At 43.4% G+C, this 21,852-nt stretch overlaps 1 protein-coding gene across 8 annotated transcripts in view; it reads left to right on the forward strand.

Annotated features, from left to right (window-relative positions):
- The first annotated feature begins 3,805 nt into the window (after nt 1–3,805).
- synrg (synergin, gamma) overlaps nt 3,806–21,852 on the forward strand; it is a 35,957-nt gene continuing 17,910 nt past the window's right edge. For 2 of the 8 annotated variants that reach the window (XM_070969841.1, XM_070969843.1), the window contains exons 1-14: nt 3,822–3,862; nt 8,713–8,753; nt 9,657–9,793; nt 9,973–10,100; nt 11,076–11,181; nt 11,279–11,390; nt 12,664–13,071; nt 14,543–14,821; nt 16,024–16,104; nt 16,277–16,473; nt 17,261–17,506; nt 17,586–17,725; nt 19,676–19,800; nt 20,350–20,412. In XM_070969841.1, the coding sequence (XP_070825942.1) occupies nt 3,828–3,862; nt 8,713–8,753; nt 9,657–9,793; nt 9,973–10,100; nt 11,076–11,181; nt 11,279–11,390; nt 12,664–13,071; nt 14,543–14,821; nt 16,024–16,104; nt 16,277–16,473; nt 17,261–17,506; nt 17,586–17,725; nt 19,676–19,800; nt 20,350–20,412 (2,098 nt within the window). In that variant the 5' untranslated portion in view covers nt 3,822–3,827. Of the gene's footprint in view, nt 3,863–8,712; nt 8,754–9,656; nt 9,794–9,972; nt 10,101–11,075; nt 11,182–11,278; nt 11,391–12,663; nt 13,072–14,542; nt 14,822–16,023; nt 16,105–16,276; nt 16,474–17,260; nt 17,507–17,585; nt 17,726–19,675; nt 19,801–20,349; nt 20,413–21,852 lie in introns of all 8 variants that reach the window. The other 6 variants (XM_070969846.1, XM_070969848.1, XM_070969847.1 and 3 more) reach the window with 4 other exon arrangements.

The following is a 21,852-nucleotide window of genomic DNA, read 5'->3' on the forward strand; positions in this document are numbered from 1 at the left end:
CCTTTTGATGACCTTGTTTAATATTTAAATGTTAAGAGGAAGTTCACTTTGCACTCTGCAAGAAAATAACAGTAATAAGATGAAGTGGATAAGAAATGAGACTTCACCTGACAGAAATCATAGGACAGAAAGAGGCATTAAACTAAACGCTGAGGTGAGTCGCTGCAGGGCAAAAGTGCAAGTCTGTTTTCACCAGAATGAGTCTAAATTCACCCGATTTGCATCTGAGGCTGGAAACCTGTAAGAGCCTCTGGTTTAGAGGAATCCTGACAGATTGATGTTGTCATGCTGATGCTGTCACGGGCTCGATGCTGGAGGGGTTAATGATTTATGGGGAATAGTGGGATGCCCAGAATGGGACCTGGGTTAATGTTCACCTTTTCTCTGCAGACCTCCTCTCTGGGGGGGCTGCCCACGGCCAGTCCAGATCCAACCGTCGAGGGGACGTGACTGACAGACTCGGCCGGCCTCTGGCTAAACCCGGCACCCACAGCAGGGAGGGAGCCCACGCTCTGCTCCCAGGGGCCTGTGAATGGACTCGGAGAAGGGGAGGTGACGGGAGACTGACGAGGCCTAATCGTCCTTTTAATAGAAGCAATAAAGAGCAGCAGAAAATGATCCAACCTGCTGGAATGAGCTCACATAAACAAACCAAGCACTCAGGTGATGATTAAAGTCCACTTCTACTTAAAAATGTTACTTCACCTGAAGGTTTGACCTTCAGCGTGCAGAGTTCGACACTAGACGGCTGCGTTCACGTTCATCACCTTAAATATGAGTTTAACACGCTTATGAACAAGCATGATTTTATGATGTTTAACTCAGGTTATGGTCTAACATGCAGCTGACACAAGAGGCTACTTGAAATCCACTGAGAAGTGTTTTAGTGAAGTATAAGATATGACAAATGTTTGCAAATTAATTGATTCTGCATTTTTCAATTAGAGTGAAAGAGCAGATTTCATTAGCAGAATTTTCAACAAGGTAATCAGACATATTGGAGTTTGTTTTTCCTGCAGGGCCGCAGCCAGGGGTTTCCAGAGTGTTGCCTCCTCTATCGTTTTTTATGGTCATGTGGATGTTTTCGTGTTTTGCTTGTTCAGCCAACTGTTTATTTCTGTGGATTTTATGTCCAAACTTGAAGAGGATAAAAGCTGCTTGAACGTTGTTTCTGGTGGAGAGATTCTGTGTCCTTTGAAGGGCTGAGTGTTGTAAATCAGCATCAACCAAAAGGTTAATTGTAGTTGTTACTGAATGTTCAGATCTTAAGATTTTTGTTTTTAAATCTGATGTTTCCTATTTCAAATCAGAAATCGTATCTAACATTAGGTTATATTTTGATAATGAAAAGCTTTTAATTCAACACTGATGAGTTGAGCTGCTTGATGTATTTTGTTAAAAAAAAAAATTCAGGCTCATATTCCTGTGTAAGGTTTTATTATTATTATTATTCGGCAGGGCTGTACAGGATATATATGTTTTCACCAGTCACTTAACTGTTTTTTTCCCCCTTTTATTCTCATTTTTCCGCTGTTATCCCCAAACACGCCAGCCTCTGTGCTGTGTCAACTCTTTCATAACTCCTCTTGGAGTGGTGGAGAAATACTAAATCTATTATTTTTATTTCATTCTATTTTTTGTCCAAACCTGTGAAAGTTAAATATTGTAAAGTCTAGAGTCTAAAATATGTCACAATCAGCCAGCTTGTGTAGTTTCTTCTCCTCGGGTCAATGAAACTCCAAAACTCCTGGAGAAAAATGGCTTGACCTCAGTGTCCTTCACACAGGCGGCAAAACTCAAAATCACCCCAGGGTCTTTGTTAATTTACCTTTTGTTGGCAGAAAATTAGTCAAATTCAAGCATATCAGGTATAAATCAGCCTGAACAATATCCACCATGTGTACTTTTTTCATTGATGTGTCACTGATAGGAGGAATTGAAATATTCTGAGGAAAAAACTCACCCACTGTCTTTAAAATGACCTGCATGAAACACTGCAGAACGTTTTGCAGTTGAAGGACTTCATCTGTGTAGCTGTGAGTCACTCTGACGCCTAAACGGTTGCATTTGTCCCTCTGTCATGTATATGGACTCTGAATCATTGCTGCTGAATGGAGCTGAGGTATAGGAAAAGGTTGAGGGCAGACCAGGTGATGGATCGCAGCGGGCTTGTCATCCACTGCCTTACACTACTCTCATTAAGCCGTAAATCTTTCACAACAACACCTGCTAAGACAATGCCAGAGAGGCTTCTCCTTGTTGCTCCACCTTGTCATTGGTCTAACAATGAAATCGCCAACTGAATCACTTTGTCAGGATGCACAATGGCCTCATTACTTCAAACAGCCACTAAAGATGTTGGACAAGACATCAGGGGATTAGATAAAGGTGCCGTGAAATACGGCAAACAATAAAAATATCAATTTACATAACATATTTGTAATGAGAGATTGTGATCTAATGACACATTTCATACAAATGCACAGTTGCAGTACAACAGGTGACATTTCTGACTGTTTAAAGAGTAATTGCTGATTACCACATGAATAAATTCCTATTAAAAAGCACAATGGTTGTATAAGTGCACGTTTAAGAGTGCCACTGCAACAGTTATTGCCATAGATCCTAAATTTAACATTGTTTTGGCTCACACTTAACAAAAGCAAGCTTAAAGTTTATACATGCATTGTAAAAAATATTGAGTATGTTGGAGGGAAATGTAGAAATTGTGTATGAAAAAGTATGAATACCTACATTTGCAGTTGTTACATAGAAACACTACTTTCCCTCATATGTCAGGTGTCAAGCCTGTCAAGCGCTCATCCTGATCAGCTGTTGTGTTTGTGGTCAAACAGGCTAAACACTGACATCTGCTGGAAGACGGCGTTTATTGCAACTCATAGTAAATTTGGGAATCTGTTGCCCTGTGCTGCGCCTGACAGGTAGTGTGAGTACCAGTCCCTCCTCTTTTTTGTAAGATTGGCAGTTTTCGGAGTTTCGTAATAAAAGTACAGAAATTTTGACAGCAAAATGTAATTAAAGTATCAAAAGTAAAAGTACTCTTAAGGCAGAAGAGTGAACTCTGTTAGTTTGACATTATATTATTAAATTATCATTATACGAGTAGCATTTTATGTTTTAGCTTATCAAAATTATATAACCACATACTGGTGGGTAGTATAACAATATCTAACAATTAATCTCTAATGATGCATCATATTATATAAACTACAACTTACAACAAAATTTACTTGTATCGAAAGTAAAAGTATTCATTGTTCAGTAAAATGGTCCCTCTCAGCTGTTTTTGGATTAATATGACTGCTGCAGGAATGTGTAGGATGCAGTTCACTGCTGGTGTGCTAATTCTAACCAATGTAAATACTTTGGAGAGTTTAATCTGCAGCGATGGATCATATTCTATAAGATCCTCATATGGTTGTGGCATGGCTGTCCTGTGAGATCCACACATCTCTAAAAAGCTCTGCTTTCAGCTTTGTTTTAATGCATTCACAGGTAATCCAACAGGGGTTTTAAATTGTTTGTTTATCTTAAGAAATTGCAGAATTTTCTCAACCCTAATCCTCATCAGAATTCAAATTCACGATCAACAAATTTGGAGACTCATGGTTTTCACTGAACAGGAAAAGTGTAATCTAAAAGTAAGCAGTAACTACAGCTATCAGACAAATGTAGTGGGGTGAAAAGTATGAGCAGCCTGGGAACAGAAGCGAGCTATGCCTGTCAGACAATATTTAGGGCCGAACACCTAATATTTAATCGTCACTGCTGACGTCATCTCTCCACTAGTGACTGCTGTTATCAAGATGGCGCTGCGGCCAGGATCTGGGGGAGGCAGCAGGTATTTTAGCGCTTTAAAATCAACTCTCTCGCTAAAATGGAAATAGTTTGTTAAATGTCCGCCTCTGAGCACCGCCTAGCAACACATTAATCCCAGAGAAGGACCTCAAAGACCGCGGTAGAGGCCGGTTTTGTTGTCGAGGCAGGGTGATGGGACGAGATGGCTGGTTGTCAGGTGTCACAGCTAACGTCAGGGAAGCTAAGGTTAGCTAGCTCTCTCTGCTGCCTGTCCATGCCCAAAGTGGACCAAAAATAATGCCACCATGTTCATATACAAACAAATTTTACGTGTCGTGTCGTGCGTAACCGTGATTATGTCTGCAGCTCACGGTATCCAGTGATATAACACGTTATTAGATGAAAACCAATCTACATCACTCTGTTGTAGCATTGTTAGAAAGCAGCTAGCACCTGTGCAGACAGGCCCGTGGACGGCTGATAGTTCATATCTGGCCTCATCAACTTTGGCTTTCTGACTAATTTCTTGTCTGCTATGGGGTTATTTAGTACCATGTTGCTACGCAGTTGTGTATTTATGAAAACTAAGCAGATGGGAAGGGAAGATCTTACAGAAAGCTGCGAAATTAGCTAAGATTTTCTCTTCTATCAAGCCAGATACAGATGCTTGATATGTCTTAGCCCCTCTCCAGGAATAAACCTGCTCCACTTTGTGCTTAATCAATAATTCTGTCTTGACACACATGCATACTGCACATCTCTTACATTACATAACAGTATATGTATAGCAGATGTCCAGGTATCTTATTGGAACAGTGTGGTGTTGGTCTGTGCAGGACACCATAAAAAGGCCAGACTCATGACTCTTTCATGAGCTGAACTGGAGCAGCTTTAATAATGAATGTGGTCTGGGTACAAGCATCTCGACCGGCCAGGTGACACTGATCTGACAGGTGAAACCCAAAGCCCTCAAGACTGTAAATGAGTGTGGGTGGTAGGAAAAAGCAGATGTAATGTGAAGACATAGAGGTAATCGTAGTTCTCTTTAATACGCTCACCATCCTGCTGACGTCTGATAGACAGTCATCGACTTGTGCCATAACGTCTCTCGGATAAAGTTTGTTTACTTCTGTTATGCCTACGTGATGCCAGCTTGCAGGGTGTCAGTCCCTGTTTCTAGCACATTTTTGACAAAGATAGTAGTAGCCTGGTGCACATCTTATCAAATGGGTTTCTGTGTCAAACATAACGGATGTGAATGAGGGGCTGAAGCTCTGGACAGTTTCAGTCCAGTGTGTCTGGCTGCAGGAGTGCCGGAGAGGAGAGCCAGGAGGTGGAGCAGTAGTGCAGCTTACAAAACCTGCTCGCCAGTTGAAGCAACCTTTGTATGTGTTTGGTTTTTGGAGTATCTGTGTCAGTGAATATATGTTGTGAGACTAAGATGTTCAGTCAAAGTTGCAGTGGCTGTACTTCCCCCTTGGAGGCGGTGAGAGAGATGCATGACATCAATCCTGTTAGCTGATAATGGCTCCGTGCAGATTTGTCCACAGCGGGCCATGTGATCACACCATATGTCCGACTTCATCACCATCAGCTGATGTCCTATTGTTTAAAGAGTGTGTTATTGTGGGGTCTGTTTCTAAATGCTGACATTTCCGAGCTGGGTTTATAACTGGAAATATAATGTGTTCATCACTGGTTTTGGAGTCATTTATGACAGCCAGAGTTGACAGCACAGTGTTTGTAGGTGAATTAGTTTGTCTTTTCCATGTTAGTGTGTGGTAACAGGACATGGACCTGTCATCCAGCGCTCGTGGAAGCAAAAAGAAAAGCAAATTAATGAAGTCTAATGGTGAATGAATGAAGGGTTTGATTCTGGCCAAGTGACTCACAGGGTCCAGATTAAAAGATGTTGTGTGGTTTTTAGGGCTGCCAATTAATGCTCTAATGATCAGTTATCTTCAGATTTTTTTTTTTTTATTATCGTTTCATCTCTGATTATTTTCTCAATTAATCATTTAGTCTATAAAATGTAAAAAAAAGAGTGAAAAATATTCATGACAGTGTGCCAAAACCAAGTGACGTCACGTTTTGTTCGGCCAACCGTCCAAAACCCAAAGACGTTGTTGTTTTATTTGATACAGCTGCAGAGAAATACCAGCTTCAGTAACCTGTCAGCACATTTATCGTATGCTGTAACCCCTCAGTCTGTATTTCTCAGTGATTTTATGTCTGCTGTGTTATTCCACTACAAGAGAAGCTTCAGAACAAACTAAAATAATTTCAGTTTTAGCCTCTTTGGCGATGATGACATTGACTGAAAGTCCTGTCCGTCTCTCAGCTTTGAAGACAATTTGATGATAGCTGTTGGATGATTACAGGCCTTTTACGAGGCCTGCCCTGCGTCCACAGCTGCTGTTTCTGCTTATCTCCCTCTATGTTAATCTGTCCAGCCATGACCTGCTATTTGCTGCAGGATGGCAGGCAGCAGTGCTGTAGTGCTCCTATGAAAGGTTTATAAGCTGCAAATCTTACAGGGAGCAGATGCAAGAGTCTAAACCCCTCCAAGTCAGGCATCATCACCGAAGACAACACCCAGTCGTATTAGATTAGCGCTCTGCGAAGGGCAGCCATTCGTCTTTGTCTGCAAGTCAAATGGTTCGAAATTATGTCTTAACTAAACAGATGGGATCAATATTTCCTTTATATAGACACCCGGGTCATCTAAATCATGAAACATTAGGGATGCCACTGTGAAGGCTTTCAGGTCATCTCATTCAATATATGGAGCTACCGTCTAATATTAGAAAGCTTTATTCATTTACCACCAACGGGACTCATAAATTGACATCAATTGGTTAGTCTTCGTCAGCAGGCCCAAGGCAAGCTGAACTAAAAGGCAAACAAACAACAGTCGAACACTGTACAATGACTCTGTGTACCAAAGCTTTACTCTATCTAAACCTGCATAAGTGCATTTTTTGCCACTTTTGGGCAGCAGAAACAAGCTGTGAACACAACATTTCCATATTGTCTCTTTAATTCATGTTGAATTTAGAGCAAGCAGTTGCCTGTTTACACACACAGCTGACATGGAGCAACATTAGCATCGATTTTGAATAGCGAATGTGTCCACCTGATGAATGCAAGTTCAATATTCACTCCCCTTGCAGCTCTGTTTTTCTCCGTGGAGACATTTTTGGCTTTTTAGCTTCACCAGCTAGTCGCTAGCTGTGTCTGTTGCCGAGCAGGAAGTGTACAGGAGGGTTCATGCTGAAAAGGATATCGATGAAAGAGGGATAAGACTGAACCAAAACAATAAACATGCCAGAAAACCAGAACGATACGTTGAAAGACACCGTGATGCAATCATATGATCCCTTGTTAGTCTTAAAATATTGAGTGTATAGTTTTCATCACCTGGACTCTCCAAAAATACACGATGTCAAGTCAAAATAATTCCTCACTTGCCATGGGGAGCTGATAATTGCATTGGCAGTTGCCTGAACTGTGTTACTCCCTGCCTCCCTTCTGTTAGCGCAGTTTTGTTGGTACTAAAGTTATCAGTACGATAATGTCACTCACCCATTGGATTAGCTGGATGCTGTTAGATGCTCAAATTTAGCTTAGAGTCAGTCGGGGAAGCAGAGACCCAGCTGGCTCTTTCTTCTGTTTGTCTCTGCATCATCACTTCCAGCCTGAAAAACTGAGTTGTAATAAGTTATTTGACAAATAGCTGAAGGCCTGTGTGAGTTGGCTCTGGTGAGGAGAGACTTGGCCGACTCGTGGAGGCTTCCTCTGATTATTTCTTAAAGGCCTGTTTCTCAGCACAGACCCGGTGACGGAGTCCAGATCGCCTGTGGGAATGAAACTGCACCAAGTTTGCTGATTTTTGGGATTAATGTTGTGGATATCCACCTTGAACCTGGTCTTTGTGCATAAGCCGAAACTGTTGTGCAGAATAAAGGCTCATTGCGAGGCTCGCTCTGCTTTTAGCTGATTAGCGGATGCCGACAGCAACCAATTTCAGGATCAATTTTTTTCCTCTTACCTGTCAGAGTCAGTAAAAGCAGCTTTTATTTATGTGGTGTTTGGAATGACGGCAGCAGCACAATAAGATTCGCCCTGAATTCAGATGCGGTCTGACTCAACAGAGCAGGAGATGATGAAAAAGACACCTCAAGAGCTGAACAAGTTGTTCTCAAGTGGCCTTGTGAACACACGTCTAACAATAGCAAACAAGGCTTTTATTTATTGTTCTGCTATATCCCAGTATATAACTTAACATTGTTCTATAAAATGTCCTCTTACATCACCTGTTTTATTATGTTCTTAGCTTCTTGTTCGCTGTCTTACTCTGTCTTTTATGCATGCTCGATGTGGATGCAGCATGGGTGAAAGCCCAACCCAGACTTCCTGCAATGTGGGACCATGAAGTGAATCTCAAATGTTGACTTACGCAGAGGTTGTAGAAAGGCACAAGCAGACGTGATGTTTCTGTTCCTCACATTATGAGTTCACATAGAAAAGTGGCAGCTTACCTAATCTGACTCATACTGTGGTGACAAGCATACCAGTGGATACCTGAAATAGGTGGCCAATGGCAGGCTTATACCCACAGGGGTTTACAGTCCCTGCTGGGAAACAACAGCCTCTCAGCTAGCAACCTCCAATGCTAATCTATGGAGAAAATGGCAACTTACCCAAACCTGGTTGGTAAAGGTCCAAATGTAAACGAGTTAGCAGCTGTTCTTTTCTTTTGCCAGACCGTTCTCCTCTCTGTGGAGATAGGTCTGTTTATTCGAGCTGATCTAAAGTGTTCTTATCTGTATTTCTTTACTTCAGCCTCAGTTTGAATCACATAACCTGCATTTCTTCTTTTTTCCCCTTCAGTTTCATGTATCCTGTTGGAGGAGGTCTGGGACCTCCACAAGGTGAGTCACGCTGCTGTCAAAATGACTGTTTCCAAACCAGACTATCCGAGTTTACTTTCTGAAAGTTTCGATTCAGATCACGACATGCACTTTCGCTGATCACACGTAAACGTAGAGCAGGTTCAGCTGTCGGTGTGTCACGTATGACGTAGCACCGGATTCACTCATTAAAGATTAATAATAGATGTCTGTCAAACTCCAGCCAGCATCAAGTATTCGGCACATTGGAGCTCACATCTTTCCTACCCACACCCAGCATGCATTGCATTGCAGGCCTCCGATGTATCAGATCATTCAGCGGTGTGTGCTTGTCATATTTAGGCTGTTGACTTCGCAGTAACACTCCTGAATAAACATCCACACACCGCTGGGATAAGCATCTCTAAGGGGTCATTACATGCTCCCATTAGCCATGTCATTTTAGACAAAGTAGATTGTGTGCAGCCTCCAAAACAAGCCACTTACTCAGCCCTGTGGAGCCCTAACATGGTGAATCATCTGGTGGCTGCAGTAGGAGCTGGCTGCTCAGCTCTGGCTGTCAGCTCACACAGCATCTGTGAAAACAAACAACACCCCCCCCCCCCCCCCCCCCCCCCCACACACACACACACACACACACACACACACTCACTCCTCTTGTTTTGCTCCAAGCTGTCACAGTAGTCACCAGAAAAACAGATTTGGATGTTGCTGAGCCCGTGTCTTTTTCCAGCTGTCCAGGAAATTGATTTGCAATACTGAGTCATGTCCAGACTCTTTTTCTCAAACTCCAGACTTGTATGAAGTCTTTTCCAGCGTTCTATAAATTGGGCTCACTCTGCTGCTTCAAACAGTAATTGAATGCGCTATTCTTTGTCACGTCTACAGTACATCACGACAGTGTTTGTGTGTGTGTTTGTGCAGGCATGGTACCCATGCAGCAACAGCAGCAGCAGCAGCAGCAGGGCTTCCCCATGGTTCCTGTCATGCAGCCCAACATGCAGGGAATGATGGGAATGAACTTTGGGGGACAGATGCCCCCGGGAGCCATGCCTATGCAGGTGAGCTTGTGTATCTGTTTGGGGTGTGATGTTGGGAAGATACAGCCCAGAGGTTTTAATTGTCCTCTTGAATCTGTCCGTTTTGTATTTTCTGTGGGACGGTGGGAATGTTAATGAGATTTCTCAGCGGCTGTTTTGTTGTTGTTTTTCTTTTTTATGTGTATGTGTGTGTCTGACAGGGTGGGATGGCTATTGGGATGCAGACCACTGGGATGCAGTTCTTGGGTCAGCCACAGTTTATGGGTATGAGACCCGCTGGACCCCAGTACACTGCTGACATGCAGAAACAAATGGCTGAGGAGCACCAGTAAGACATCTTAACACTGATGTGTTTCTTCTTCTTTGTGTGTGTGTAGAGTGTGTTTGTAAGCATGAGCGCTCACATTGTAGTGTGGTACAGTGAAACGGCAACATCACAATTATAGTTCGTCCAGTACGTTGATTTATGACCAAATATCTGCACAACTTACCACCAAACTTGCCATCAGCCTCAGCTGTACTAAGATGGTTAACATGGTAAATGTTATACCAACTGAAAACCAGTATGTTAGCATTTAACTCAAAGCTCTGCAGCCTCACAGAGCTCTTAGTCTTGTTATGTTGTACAAAAACTTTACTGAGACACTGAATCACTTGAAGCTTCAGCGCTGCAGTGCTTGAGTTAACTTTATGGTCTTTATGGTCCTCTTTTCCCCTTCAAGGTTGTATAGTTCCCCTTCTTTAAAGACTTGACGTATTTTCAGTGGTTTCTATCCAAATATATATTCCCGATTGTTCTTCTAAGTATTGCACCATATCTTTGTTTAAAATGTTCAGGATATGGGGGTGTCATGGTGCTTTGGGGGTTTAAGGTACTGACCAAGTAATAGGAGTGTTCCTGCTTCCTTTTTCTCTTTCTTCACCTTTCCTGTCAGCTCTCTACTGTCTACTGATGCTTTAATAAAGGCTAAAATGCCCCCAAAACACTTGATACCATGATATGAATTTAGATTTAGTTATATTTATGTGTGATGCGTATTGGCTCCAAGGAAATTGTCAGTGAAGTTTCTAAGAGAGCCTCCTTTTTCCGGTTTTATACTCCATTTATTTGCCCTGCATTTTACTCAAAAGCGCCTTCAGTGTTGAGCATGACTTTTCAGAGTTCTTCAGTTTTGGCCATTTCATGTCTGGATGTCTGCATGGAGTAAATCTTACGCGCCCCCTTCTTGCCCTGTTCCCAACCCGCTGAAGAATGTTATTCACTCAGCTCTTATATAATGTCTGTGCTCCTCCTGCCCTTTAGAAAACGTCTAGAGCAGCAGCAGAAGATGCTGGAGGAGGACAGGAAAAGAAGACAGTTTGAGGAGCAGAAACAGAAGCTGAGGCTGCTCAGCAGTGTCAAACCCAAGGTGAGTCTCACTCCACAGCCTCTTTATTCTGCTGTTTTTCTGGTATGTCCACTAACCCTCTGGGCTCTCGGTACTCCTCTATTGTCCTTGTACTCAGACAGGAGAAAAGAGCCGTGATGATGCCTTGGAGGCAATCAAAGGCAACCTGGATGGCTTCAGCAGAGACGCGAAGATGCACCCCACTCCATCATCACAGACCAAGAAGCCAGGTACCTTCACCTCAACACTTTTAAATGTAATCCCGGGTTTTTTGTGCCTCTCCATTGGCAGATCAGCTCTCTGGAGCTATGCTGAAACGCCTCCGCCTGAGAATAATGGCTGGGTCAGAGGCAGGTCAGCACAATGACTGCCCAGCTGACAGCCAGACGAGCCAAAATTGGGATTTTCTGCCTGAGTATATAATATGCAGCACAGATTCTTAATCACATTTCTTTTATTACATTAGTTTTCCCATCTGTCACTTCATCTGTGCACCTGTCAGTAGTGTCTTGATTTTTATATCTGTGCACCTCTGATGTGAGTGTTCACATCCTGAGCTATAGATTTCCCTCCTCACTGAACTTCTGTGCATCTCATATAATTGTAGTCACACATTTGACAAACAGCCTGAAGTTCTCAACCTGTTTGTGCTGTGAAACCTTTAAAAGTGTCTATTTAACAGTTGCTAGTCAGAAGTTTAATACGTCTGCGAGCTGTGAGCAAAGATGGATTTTTAGCTTTTTCACCCATCACATTGTTTTAATTTTGATAATTACAAGCATCAACAAGCTAAACTGTCTAGTATTTCACAAGATAAAAGCAAAGATGAGAGAAAAGTCAGAAAAATAGAACATGTTTTCTGCTTTTCTGTCACTTTAATCAGCTCAAGAGCCCCTTCAGATCTATCTTGTGATCCACTGGAGGGGTCCAGACCCACAGCTTCGGTCTGCTTCAGAGGCATTATTCTGGTGTTGACATTTATACTAGGGCTTTACCGAATAGTTTGAAGCTTCGAAGCTTCATTCATAACGTTGACATTTGATTTCTAAATCAACATTTGTCTGCCTCGAGGCTTTTTTTTTTGCATGTCTGCTCATTCTGTTTAAAGCTGGTATTTCTGCACAGTTGCAGATTAAGCTTAGGCTGCACTAATATTATTCATATTATACTGTTTGTAGAGTTAGATTCCACGAGTGGCTGCGTAGGATTTTTTTCCGATTTGTGTGATCCAAAAAAGACACTCGGTACAGCCCTGGTTTATACAAATGGTGGTTTTTAAAGTTGATAATCTATAGTTCAATTAAAAAGCATTCTTTTTATTGAATCTAAATATTAATTAAATGCTGCATGTCCTGACAGTTTGGTTGAACTTGCAGTTCTGCAGTTTCTGGTCTTTCTCAGAATAGTCTAATCTCACTCTTGCATTGTGCAGCCCTTAATTCACTCTCCATTGTAGTGTGTGTCATGTGTTGTGCCATCATCATTATTTCTTCATTTTTGCAGACTCATCGCCATCACACTCGTCTGTCACCACTCACTCCCTCCCCCCAGCTTTGTCCGAGGACAATGACGAGTTTAGTGACTTTCAGGGGCCTTTAGACGCCCCCGCCTCCTTCCCTCTGCCCTCCTCCTCCTCCTCCACTTCCTCCACCTTCGGCCTCTCCTCTCAGGGCCACGGCCAGCCTTCGTCCTCTGCTCCCAAGACAGGTTTCTCTGAGGACGATGACGACTTTAGTGACTTTGTTCAGGGTCCTGTAAATGCTTTCCCAGTCCAACCTTCATCCCCATCCCTTCGGGCAGGTCTGCCTTCCTCTTCCTCCTCCCTCCCTCAGTCCCTCCCTGCCTCTGTGTCCATCCCCACTGTCACCCAGCACTCTGCTGTCAACACCAGCTCCCAATCTACATTTCAAGGTAACTCTTCTTTTGCTTTGTTGACACCTCCCCCTCCCGTCCCCGTAATTTATACCCAACCATTTACACTTCAAGTGAATCTGGAGGATTTTTTTTTATTTACTCGTAGTGCCGCTTTTAGTGCTGATGCTGAATATTTTCACTGGTACGCCTGGATTTTGAGCTGGTTTTGGCCTGCGTCACAGTGTGAGAGCATGCAGCCAGCACAGCAGATGGCCTGGCCTCATTACCTAAAGCTTTAAAGCTACCAGACATTACGAACTCGGCAAACAAGGCTGCAGAATACATAAGAAATCCAACTTGCTTCATCGTTCAAAAGAGACTGTTTCTCAGTAGGTTTTGGCCATATAGTAGCTGGATCCACCATCGATACTGAGTCCGTTTATGGTTCGTGCACAGATAAAAGACTGTCACTCTCATGTGTCATCTGCCGTCTCATCTCTCGGATGAGCAGCTGCTCGATGACAGCCCTCGTCTCTAGACTATGAATGACAGGATGGAGAGATCACCTCCTGTCCAGAAAAATGCAACAGCTAGCCCTCCATCGAGCGCCATCCCCCAGTCCTCTGAGACATTTCTGACCTAGTTGTTTAGCATCTGGAATAAGCAGATTAGGTGGCCTCACGCTTGCCTCTGACAGAAGAGAAGAGAGACCATAGGGATATACTTCGCAGCTTTATCTGGGAAATGGACAAACTTTCCTTGTTCAGATAATGTAAAATTAAAATTGCAAGTTACATAAATTTGACATGGTTAATTGTTCCCAGTGGTAATATGGGATTAATACGCTGGAAGGAATGTAACAGTGCAGAGAAGACATACTGTAAACCAAATATAAACACATTATGGAGGATTTTCACTAAGCATGCTGCAAATTTTGTTAGGGGTGCAAAAGTTTGCATCACTGCACCAATGCTTCTTGCATTCAGTGGTATTTACTACAGATAAAACTCACACATGTAAATGAGCCCAGCCGCAGTTCCTCTGATTTATAAAGTAACGCTAAATAACATCTGATGCTCATGTTTAAAGCTAGCGTGCAGTGATAAAAGTACAACTGTATTTCTCTGCTGCTAAACTTCCAAAAGTTGTTGAAGAGTTTTGGAACTGCAAGCGTGTATTCATGCTGCAAGAGGAAGGCTGAATGCAAGGAAGTATTCGTTGAACGGTCTGATGTTATCAGCTCAGCGAAAAGGTCAGACTGAATGGGCTGTCAGTCATATCGCAGTGGACTGAACCTGCCATGAGACATTTCTGTCTGTGCGTCTCTCATTCATTAGTTGGACTGGCTACTGGCACTTTTCTCCAATTTAACCTTGGTGCAGTTCATTAATAAGTAAGGACAAACTGAATTTGACTGTTAAAAACTGACCACATATGCTTAGTGAATATCCCTCTAAGTATAGCAACAAACTGCTGTGTATAGCAAGTGTGTGTTATCAAGAAACCTGTTGCTCACTCACCCCTCTAGGCCCGTCCCTGGAAGAGAAGCTATTCTCCTCATGCGATCTCACTGCTGATAAGACGGCTCAGGTTAGCTTTAAGTCCAAGCAGCGTTTGGCTACAATGGGTCCTAGAGCTAAAGTTTCAACCCAGTTTCAGTCCAGCACTAAATCCAGGAACTGGGCTGTGGCCCCTGAGGACTTGAGTTCTGTCTTCATCGTAGAGAGGCTGCCCAAGGCCCCGGTGTCAGCACCCAGCGCCCCCCTCCCAGCTGCTGACTCGTCTCCTCAAAGCGGTAGTGACAGTGGTGAGAGAAGTGCCTGTTTATTAGACTTTATAGCTTCTTCTTCTCGCCCTTGCTTTGCTGCAACATTAACACACAATCAAAGCAGTAGTTTTCTTTCTATCCTGAGGAGATATTTTCACTCTTATTCTGTTAGAACGGCTTAATCTATTGAATCTCTGGGTCATGATTGTTTTATACCAGATTCTGGACTGCGCTTCATAGTATTGTAGCCTATGTGCTGTTAAATGAAATCCCGCTGACATTTCCTTCACCTCTGAGATTGTTATGGAGTGCCGGTGTCTGTGAGGTACCCTCTCTGGTGTCTTTACATCTTCTCCTAAGCCAAGTCTCTGCTCTTATTTCTGCTGGCTTTATACCTCTGTCACTTCAGGCCAAATCTCATTAGCGGGGCCCTCTCATGTTGGCGATCTCTGCACACATTGTGGAAATGGACTGTGTCTGTCACGGTCCTGGGGTAATACCTGCTGACTCAATAAGCTGCCGTCTGTTCCCTCGCTGTGTAACGCCCTCTCAGAGAACGACCTCTGGCGCATGCTGACTGCTTTGGTTTAACAGGGATGCGCATGTATTGGCAGGTGCCGCCGGGGCCCAAACATAATCCAAGTCTGATTGTGCATGCTTTCGGCAACTCCTTTGTCCTGTTATTTGTTTGTCTGTGTCCATGTCATCGAGGGAAATATAGAGGCTCATTATGGAGACTGGGGAGATTTGTAATAAGATTCATTTAACTGCCCAAGACTGATGGGAGTATTATGTGCAAAGTGGCTGCCTGAGTAAACAGATGCCATGCCAGTGTTGGGCACTCAAAACGAGCCGTATCTTTTTTCCAAAACATTTGTTAGTCTATTTGCTGGAAAAAAAGGTCTATTTAGGTCAATGTCAGCAGTTAAATTAGATTTTTAGTTATTTTTTCTTACAAGGCAGTCTCCTCTCTCCCGTCTCCTTGAGGCTGGAAATGGCTCACAGACTGATTTATAGATGTCTGACGCGGCAGGACGCTTGTGATTCAGTGCAGAGGGAGCGTTACATCTGCACCGAGCCTTCCAGACATCAGGTGTTTGATTTTTGTTGAGTTGGGCACAAGCAGGGCTCAGCTGCCAACAGGCTTGGCAGATCGTATGCCTGGACAAGGCTTTTGCTATCACAACTAACTGTGTTTGTGTGAATGTGCGCGTGTGTGTGTGTGTGTGTGTGTGTGACAGCAGGTGTTGGTGTGTACCCACAGCAAGAGCACATCCAGCCCATGCTGCCAGCCTGGCTTTACAATGACAGCCTCATCCCAGGTAAACATTTGTACGCGAAGGAGCCCAGGTTAACGCTTCACGTATTCATATTTGACGTTACGCTGTGTTTTATGAAAGGAAATGAAACTCCACTCTATAAATCTCCACTTTAATTGAGAATTTGTTAGCGTCTCACTTGTGAATATTTTCCTGTCTGTTTTCCTTTTCTTAGAAATGTTCAAGAAGGTTCTTGAATTCACCATGACTCCAGCAGGGATCGACACAGCCAAACTCTACCCAATACTAATGTCATCGGGGCTTCCAAGGGAAGCACTGGGGCAAATCTGGGCATCAGCCAATCGCACAACACCTGGCATGCTGACCAAGGAGGAGCTATACACTGTACTTGCACTAATTGGTGTGGCACAGGTAAACACTGAAGTCAAGACAAATTATCCACTTAGACAACTAATCATCCCCCGTGGCTTCCACAGAGCTTCGCTATGAGCTCCTCGCTGAAATTAGGCTTAGCTACAAATAGGGAGAAAGAGGAAGTGCTGTGAATCAGCCCAGGGCTTGTGATGCATTGTAAGCTGAATATACGTCTGAGTCCCCATCAGCCGAGTTTGGCAGGAGGTTTCTTATCATCCTTAGCTCGGGCCTGTCACCACCACCCCTGGGAGGATGCAAATCTGCAGGCAGCTCACGAAACGCTGCCTGCCACCGCTTCCATGCTAGGAATAATAAGACACCTTTGGTGATGTAAATCCTCAAGAGTCTTAAAACACAAGCACAACAAGGCGCATCCTCTTATGAAGGGAAAAAGTTTGAGTCTGCCCGTGACATCTGCTCAGGAGGAACTTGACTTTATTGAATCATTTATATGCAAAAACGAGTCTTTTTTTCCCCCCTGAGTTCAGCAAATACACGATGGCGTCAAATAAAATAGATTTACAGTAGCTGCTGTGCCCTGACAGCTGTGAGTGAAATTTATTTGCAGCATTCTTACAGAATGAAATCATGGAAGAGTAAAATAAAATAAGGTTGGTGTCATTCTGTGTTTGTGCCTGTTTCCCTCTCAATGCTCGCTCACTTCCTTGCTCCATCTGTGCTGCTGAGCCCTGATCCCGGCATCCGCCATTCTGTTCTTCTTTTCATTGGATTTGTTGATCGTAATAAAAAACAAAAATATCACTCATGGTGTCCTTGCTTTCAGAGTGGCCTCCCAGCAATGAATGTGGAAATCCTCAGCCAGTTCCCTTCTCCACCAGTGCCCAACCTGCCAGCCCTGGCTATGGCCATGGCCCCCGTCATGCCCCAGCACCAGCAGCCCATGATGACCAAGCCCCCGGTCTCCATGGCCATGCCCACACCAGCTCCTCCAGTCATGGCCATGACACCCGCTGCACCGGCTCAAGCACCCACAAACACGAACTTCATCGCAAGTTTCCCTCCAGCACAGGTGACGCTGCCTTCGGTTCTGTATTTTCCTTTAGTTGCTCTCCATTCACTTCTTACTCACAAACGTGTTGTTGACTCAGGCGACAAAAGCAGATGACGATGACTTCCAGGACTTCCAGGAGGCTCCAAAACCAGGAGCAGGAGACCAGGCGTTCACTGAGTTCCAGGGGGAGTCAGGTGGAAGTTTCCCCACCACCATCGCACCACAGCACCAAAACAGGTACAGGCCAGTGCAGGCACTGAGGAGCCCTAAACAATACATCGTTTTCCAGCTTAAATTCTTGCAGAATGAAGTGTCTTAAAAAGCTGTGGGTTGTGGTTTGACAGATTTTTACAGGCTGTCGTGCTGAGTTTACATTACACAATATCTGTATCTTCAGTGTTCCTCATTATTTCTGTGTCCTTTTGCACTTCAACTTCTACTTTTCTGAGGAAGCGTTTGCAGTGATGAGGGTCCAATATTCAGCCCTCGTTAGTTATTTATAGCCGAGTGAATCTGCATAATACTTGTCTTGCATTGTCGATCTTGGAAACCATGCAGTCAGACACACTGTCTTAATATCTCGTAATAACCTCCCCAGAATAACAATGAGTAAGGGTCATATCTTAATGAATTCATTTCAGTGGACAGTCGATAAGCTCGTTTCTTTATATTACTTTCCAAGCCTGTATGGAGAGACTGTCCTTTTCACGGAGAGAGGAAGCTGAAAGGCAATTATCTGTTGAAAGACAAAGAGAATAATTTTATAACTCCCCCTTATTTCTCCCCTGAAAACATACACTGCTCGCTGTTTCAGCAATGTAAGAAGAATTCCCCACAGCCTGAGATCGCCGGCTGATTGAGAAGCAGAGAAGCTCATGTTGGTTTGTCAGTCTGAACTGGCAGGCGTGACTTACTGTCAGATGTCTTGCATAGAAAGCGCTTTGAGGAAACTAATATTCTCTGGAACATGAGCTTAATCATTTTCCTTCATGCATGATTCTACTATGTCATCAGATCAGCTACTGTTGCAGAGCAAATGTTCAGCTTTGTTTCTTGTATCTCACAGGGCATCAGGACACAACACACGGTCATCATATCATTTCATTAGCTCGTGATGGATTTATACTGAAACAAAAGGAAAGGAATGCTTTTTGGAAATAAGCTCATTCGTTTTTTGTTGGTGAGCTGGATGAGAAGATTGACGCCACTCTCATATCTTCACAGCAAATATGAGCTACTGCCAACGATAGCTTAGCTTACCACAAACACTAGAAACAGAAGGTAATGGCTGGCCTGGCTCTGTCCAAAGGTAACAAATAAGCGCCACCAAATCACACTAATTAACCACTTTGTAGCCTGTTTGATGAATTTGTGCAAAAACCAAAGTGTAAAAAAGGATCATTTGTGCCAGACTACGGTCAGGGTTATTTCTTGGCTGGGACCAGTAACCAGTGTCTTGGCAACAAAACATTTTTGTACAGATTAAACGAGCAAGATACATGTTAATTAGTGAGGTGGTAGGCGGACTTTGTTTTTAACACCATTTTTCCCCTGTTTCAAAAAATGAGAGAGGCGTCAACTGTCTCATTTGACTTTGGACAAGAAAAGCAAAGAAGCATGTCTCCCAAAATGTCAAACTGTTCCTTTTAATTTAACTTGATTTCAGGCAAAATAAGTGAAAAACCAAAAGCACAATTGCAAACACTGCAACGGAGCTGGTCTTTATTGGGCTGAATGCCATTTGGCAGAATTTGACAGCAGCATCACTTCAAAGAAGCTCAGTCATCTGTGCCCAAATTGGAGGAGCTTTAGTTTAAGAAACAGCACAGATGTTTAATAAGGAGACCTTTCGGTAAACACACAACATAATGCCAAACGTTGCCTTGACTGATAATTGGAGACATTTATAGGATACGAAGGCAGACAAATACTGACCAACCACTGCAAGTATTAGCGTGAATATGACAAAGACACTCATAAAAATGCCCTCAGCTTGCATCAGTTATAGTCACAGCAATATTTAGTACTAGGTAGAATGAAAAAGCTTTTAACAAAAAGAAAAACCTCTCCAAAACTTTTTCAGCTGAGGGCAAATGTTCCATCAGCTCAGGCAGCTTATGGGGATTAAACTCTGCTCTTGAACCTCACTGTTCCTGATGTCTGAGTATAGCTATTGTGTCTCTGCAGTGCACCTGCCATGCTGACTCCAGTCTCCGGTTCCTCCTCCACCTCCGTCACCTCCTCTGATAAGTACGCCGTCTTCAAGCAGCTGTCTGTGGATCCACCTGCAGAGCCTACAGCCCCTGCCTCAGGTACCTTCTATATCTCCGATAGGGTCTGTAGTATGTTAGGTACTTTGCTCCAGCCAGGGTAAAGAAATGGGAAGAGAATTGGGAGGAAAAAATAAAGTCTGTTGGGGGAGGAAAAAAGTATGAGATGTTTAAACCAACGCAGCGACACAGATAATGACACCCCCCACTCCGCTCTGACACCATCACCTCAGGTGCCTCATATGGGTTTCCACATTTCACCATGACACAGCGGAGGAATAGTGCAACCTCCTTTTCTATCCACCTACCACAGCATTTTTATTACTTCTGCACATAATATTCATCCCCGAAGGTTACCTGCAGCAACTTTTAGTCTGCTTAAATCGTAATGCAGAGGAAACTATACCCAGAGCAGCTTAAATGAGTGCACCTTCAGTTTTATGGAAATGTTTTGAACTTCTTATAAACTCTGTGTTTTGGTCCTTGGACGATACAGTGCTATAGCAAACTGCATTAAAGCAACACCTGCCCGCCTTGTTGAATGTGTCGTACTTTCTGCTCACGCTTTCTTCTTTATTTGTTCTTATCCAGACATTGGAGACAAATACAGTGTGTTCAGACAGCTCGAGCAGCCTGCTGACAAGAAACCAGTCGGTAAGAAACTCAGCCTCCCTCTCTTACACGTTCAAGTCCGTCTCTAAGAAACACTCTTACATTCAAAGCAGCAAAGTAGCAGTTCGTAAAGTATGTTTCTGGGTGCCACATCCTCGTGGTCTCTTCGCTTAAAGACGACATTTTGGGCTCTGAGATGGTCCCTGCAGGCACGTGGCTAAAGGACAGGAGAGACCTTCAAAATAAATATCCTCTTTAGAAAATCTGTGTTGTTTTTTGGTTGTAGTGTTAGATTCCGTTGAATTAAACATTGTTTTCTAACTTGGATAGAGCTGTCAGGCCACCATGTTTACACTGTACCTTGTTTTGCAAGACTGCAGGCTTGATACCAGTGTGTTTCCCGTCCCTGTTTCATTAGAACAGTTTCCGATGGGGACGGCTCTTACAACTCCAGTAAGTCATGCTTTGCGGTGACCTTTCCTTGGCATTGTCAGGCTCCATCTCCTTAATGAGCCCATTAGTTATCTCTTCTTCACCGTGCACCAGCAGTGTGAACAGATTCTGTTTCAGTCCACGCTTATATTATACCACAGTGCATTAACAAGCGCTGAAAGTCAAGACTGCATACTGGCTTATTTCTCTGTGGTTTACTCAAGTGGCGGGTTTTAAAAAATTTGAGACAAAAAGATTCTGTTCCAAAAATGTTTCTGCTGCTCTTTTTCTAGTATATAAGGAGTTTTCTCATTGCAAAAGATACCCATCTTAACTGGTCATTTCAGCTTCTACTCCGCTTTAAATATCTCCTTTCTTCACAGAAAAAAAAAATCGGTAACTCTCTATATTAAGGAACACATATTCAGCATTAAGTAGTGGCTTAGTAGTATATTAGCATATTAGTAGCACATTGGCTCTTTTAAAGCTGCAGTAGGTAACTTGTATAAAAGTAATTTTTTGTCATATTTGATAAAACTGTCTCTGTGCCCAGACAGCAGTACATGAAACATGTAATCTATGGAAAAAAAAAAACAGCTCCATTGGTCCCACCTACTGCTCCTACTGCGATTTACAAGAATCCACCACGCCCGACACAAAACAACCAATCAGAGCCAGAGGAGCGTCTGACGGAGTGTCTGACATCTGTCAATCACTACTCACACACTGCGGACTGCCCCCTCCCTCTGCTCATGCTGCCAGCTGCCGCTCAGTCAAACAGGGAGCGGCGTCAGGAGGCTAGTGAAAGCTATGGCGGAGCAACAGCCACCCGCAAAGGAGAAACTGCCGATACCGCCGCTGCCAACGACAGCAGATACGGCTAAGACAACAAATAATCATAAAGCTAATATGGTGATTGTTACAGTAACACTCCGCTATGCGTACGGTATGTTAGCGACTGTGATGTAGTGGCTGGGCAGAGTTAGCTTGTTTAGGATGCTAAGGCTAACGTTACTGGTTGTCGTGGCAGCCGCGCAGACACTGCAGGGA

Source organism: Chaetodon trifascialis, chromosome 9, assembly GCF_039877785.1.
Source record: "Chaetodon trifascialis isolate fChaTrf1 chromosome 9, fChaTrf1.hap1, whole genome shotgun sequence".
Classification (NCBI taxonomy): domain Eukaryota; kingdom Metazoa; phylum Chordata; class Actinopteri; order Chaetodontiformes; family Chaetodontidae; genus Chaetodon; species Chaetodon trifascialis.